The sequence below is a fragment of the Lathyrus oleraceus genome, chromosome 7, assembly GCF_024323335.1.
Source record: "Lathyrus oleraceus cultivar Zhongwan6 chromosome 7, CAAS_Psat_ZW6_1.0, whole genome shotgun sequence".
Lineage (NCBI taxonomy): Eukaryota > Viridiplantae > Streptophyta > Magnoliopsida > Fabales > Fabaceae > Lathyrus > Lathyrus oleraceus.
This window is the reverse complement of record NC_066585.1, coordinates 209,190,929-209,194,597: the sequence shown is the minus strand read 5'-3', so window position 1 is coordinate 209,194,597 and position 3,669 is coordinate 209,190,929. Positions and strand designations below refer to the sequence as shown.

General features: G+C 35.7%; 1 protein-coding gene across 1 annotated transcript; it reads right to left on the bottom strand.

Moving 5' to 3' along the window:
• Positions 1–394: 394 nt before the first annotated feature.
• LOC127102964 (uncharacterized) lies at positions 395–1,970 on the bottom strand. The gene is made up of 2 exons (XM_051040273.1): positions 1,890–1,970; positions 395–700 (listed from the first exon to the last, which is right to left on the bottom strand). The coding sequence occupies exons 1-2, from the start codon at positions 1,968–1,970 to the stop codon at positions 395–397; spliced, it is 387 nt and encodes a 128-aa protein (XP_050896230.1).
• Positions 1,971–3,669: the final 1,699 nt, after the last annotated feature.

The window sequence follows — 3,669 nt, the reverse complement described above, 5'->3', positions numbered from 1 at the left end:
ATAGATCCTATAAAAATACTTAGATTATGCAACGATTTTGTCAGAATGTAAGCAATGCATTTTTGAGAGTTAGATAAGTTATTTCATCAAAAGGACTTCTATTTATTTCTCCCCCTTTTTGTCAGACTCAAAAAGTAAAGAACATAAAAATGTCATTGATAGGTAAAATTGTACAGATACAGAAGGAAACATAATAAAGGGCCTCAGAGGCAAAAACACTTAGAAGAGAAAAAAACATAAAAATCCTAGAGTGCCTAAGGGTTTGAAGGAGGAGGCATCCTCTGAAGAAACTCAGCTAGCAGATTTTGTATGCTGGAGTTGACTTGATCCTGCTTATCGAGTCTGGCTCTGAGTAGTTTTTATTCTTTCTGCAACTCTTCCAGAGTCCTGATGACTAAGGGAGCAAGTCAGTTGTTGATGACCCTCTTTGAGTTAGAGCAACTTCTGAAGTCTTCGTAGCATCTTCAGAAGCATTTTGTGCAGCTTCAGCGGCCAAGGCTGCTTCAGCTTCAGCATTTTCCCTGGTTGCAACTTCTGCATCAGCTTTCTCAGCTGCCTCCTTGGCAGCAGCTTCAACTGCTGCTTTCACCTTAGTTTCTCTCTTCGCCTTTTCAGCTGCCTCTTGGGCCAGACAGGAATCTAGCTTCTCTTCAGAACTTATGATATAGTCATTTCTGACTTGTTCAGATAGTCCCTTCAGCTTGAAGACTCAGAAGTCATCCACCTGATGAACTCGTTCTAGTGAGTCCTTAGTCTAGAAGGATTTTCATTGACACTAGATTTGTCAGAGAGTTTCTTGACTCTTGAAGTAAAACTCTATGAGAACTTAGCAAGTGCCTCATTAAGGATAGGTCTGGTGAGGGCATGTCCAGAGGTTTCTGGAAGGGGTTCAGAGGGTTCTGGAATAGAAGGTTCAAATATGGTTTTAGAGGTTTCTGGTACAAACTGAATCTTTTCAAAGTCAGCTGTAGCCCGAAGTTCTTCATGGTTTTGGGAGGTTGGGTCAGAGTGTTTAGTGTTTGAGGTTAGGTCAAAATAAGGGGGGGGGGGGGGACTGGGGTTAGAGGAAAGGGGTGGAGATATAGGTTCATTGAACATAATGACTTCAGATACGGGGATGGATGTTGTCTGAAGGTTGAATTCAGGTAGTGGATAAGAGGATATGATGGGGTCAAAGGTTTGGGATTCAAAAAATATAGATATAGAGGGTGTTAATTCATCTCAACATTTTGGTGCTACAACATCGCAAATTCAAATCAACACTAACAAGTCTTATCAAGAGAGCTTCCACATACATCATTGTTATGGCTTCTTACTCGACACTCGGTAATGTTTTTGTACACTAGTATGATATTTCTAGAATGTATAAGTGTGTTACTCACGATGATGCCATTTTTGCTGTGATATTTTCAATATTGCTATTTCATATTTTCTGTCAATCTTAAGACTTTGGACAGAAGAGATATTTAGGTTTGTTTGGATTTCAATTTCTATGTTTAATAGTAATAAGTTGCATCAGTAATGTGACAAACGGGGCAGAAAGATGACATAGTGGCTATCAATGTAATTATTTGAAAACATATGCATACATAAAGCAGCTACCGTTGGGAGGTCTACCATCCGACCGATCACTGCTTACTAGTGTTAACTCAGTGTTGAAGTTGTGTTGGATTCCTACACTGCTTAGGTTCATGGACTGTTAATATATGAGGGCAACCTCACCCTTTAAGCTAACGTTTGGGATGAGATCCAAACCTATTCAAAGAGATGTGTCATTCTTGTTGTTTATGAAGTTTATGAAGATTATGGATGCTGACATGAACCAGTTACTATCCCAAAAGCTTAAGCTATAAGTGAAGAATGTGGTATGACTTTTTTGTTTTGTTTACATCTCTAACATATGCTTCATCCTTATATAGTTTCACATCTTGAGAATATGGATTGGATATAGGGGTGACAATAAAATCCATTAAAGACATATCCATCAAATCCATCCAATAATTAATCCATCCAATCCATCCATCAAATAAAAAAAATTAATGGATTTGATCCAATCCATCCATCAAACCATATGGATGGATTCAATCCACCCATCTCATTTTATAAATCCATTGGACAATGTTTTATTATTTACTTATTAAATAAAATATTTTATTAAAACAATATTGAATATTTAAATTAAACAAATATTCTTTTGTTAAAAAACAAAAAGAAAAACATTTGAAAGATAAAAATTGAAATTCACTTTTCTCATAAATAAAACACGTTCTCTCTCCAACGGTTCTAGAAGTCCAACCAAACAAGAACCCTAATTTCTTCTTCCCCCAATTTCTTCTTCCCCCAATTTCTTCTTAACATTTGACACTACAAATCGAAATCCATCTCTACAATTTTGTGCTACAATTGTAATTCATCTCAATGTTTCAGTGCTACAATCGAAATCCATCTCGACGATTTCGTGTTACAGTCGTAATTCATCTCAACGTTTTGGTGCTACAACATCGCAAATTCATATCAACACTAACAATTTCTCATAGTAGTTGTCTCTTTGAGGTAATTTTCCATACACGAACTCGACATTTATGAACCAAGTTGATGCATAGGTTTTATAATTCTTATTCATCTGTTACATTATATTTTAGCAGTAATAGTAATGATAAAAATTAAAATGATGTTGGGAAAATGAAAACAAAAATAATTCAAGTAACAATTTTATTGAAGACTACTTTGTTTTTTGTTTTAATGCAGTGTGAAAAACCATTCAAGTCTTATGAAGAGAGCTTCCACACACATCATTGTTATGGCTTCCTACTCCACACTCAGTAATGTTTTTGTATACTAGTATGATATTTCTAGAATGTATAAGTGTGTTACTCACGATGATGCCATTTTTGCTGTGATATTTTCAATATTGCTATTTTGTATTTTCTGTCAATCTTAAGACTTTGGACAAAAGAGATATTTAGGTTTGTTTGGATTTCAATTTCTATGTTTAATAGTAATAAGTTGCATTAGTAATGTGACAAACGGGGCAGAAAGATGACATAGTGGCTATCAATGTAATTATTTGAAACTATATGCATACATAAAGCAGCTACCGGTGGGAGGTCTGTGTTAGGGACTAATTAATACTACTTTTTATATAATTTTATTGGTCCCTTTTACCAATTTTTGATGTAATTACACACTTTTATTCTCACTATTTTGTATAAATGCAATTAGGTTTAATTGATATTGTTTTGAGTAGTTATTTCACATATTTGTTAGTTTTGTAGAATTTTTGGTCATGAGAGCTTCGGAATGCATAACCATAAGTTGGAAGAAGTGTCGAATGCAATTTGGAGGCCTATTTTTGAAGATTAACACGTGGAAGAATCATTGCATGAAGCTTGCAAGGCAAGGAAGTTGAAGTAGCTTCAGTTCGCGCCGCGATCTCCCTTCGCGCCCCAAACCTTGCGAATCCAGCAAGGTGTTTTGCCAAGGGTGTTGTTTTCAGTGCCAACTGTGTATGCCAAGTCTGTATCTGTTTTAGGGGGCTTTTCAGTTTTAGATGAAAATGAGCATTTTAGGAAAGGTCAACCCTTTTAGAAAACAGAATGGAAACTGTTCATTCATTCATTCATAGTTTTGATATTTTGCAAGAGAGAAATAGATTTCTTACCATTGCCT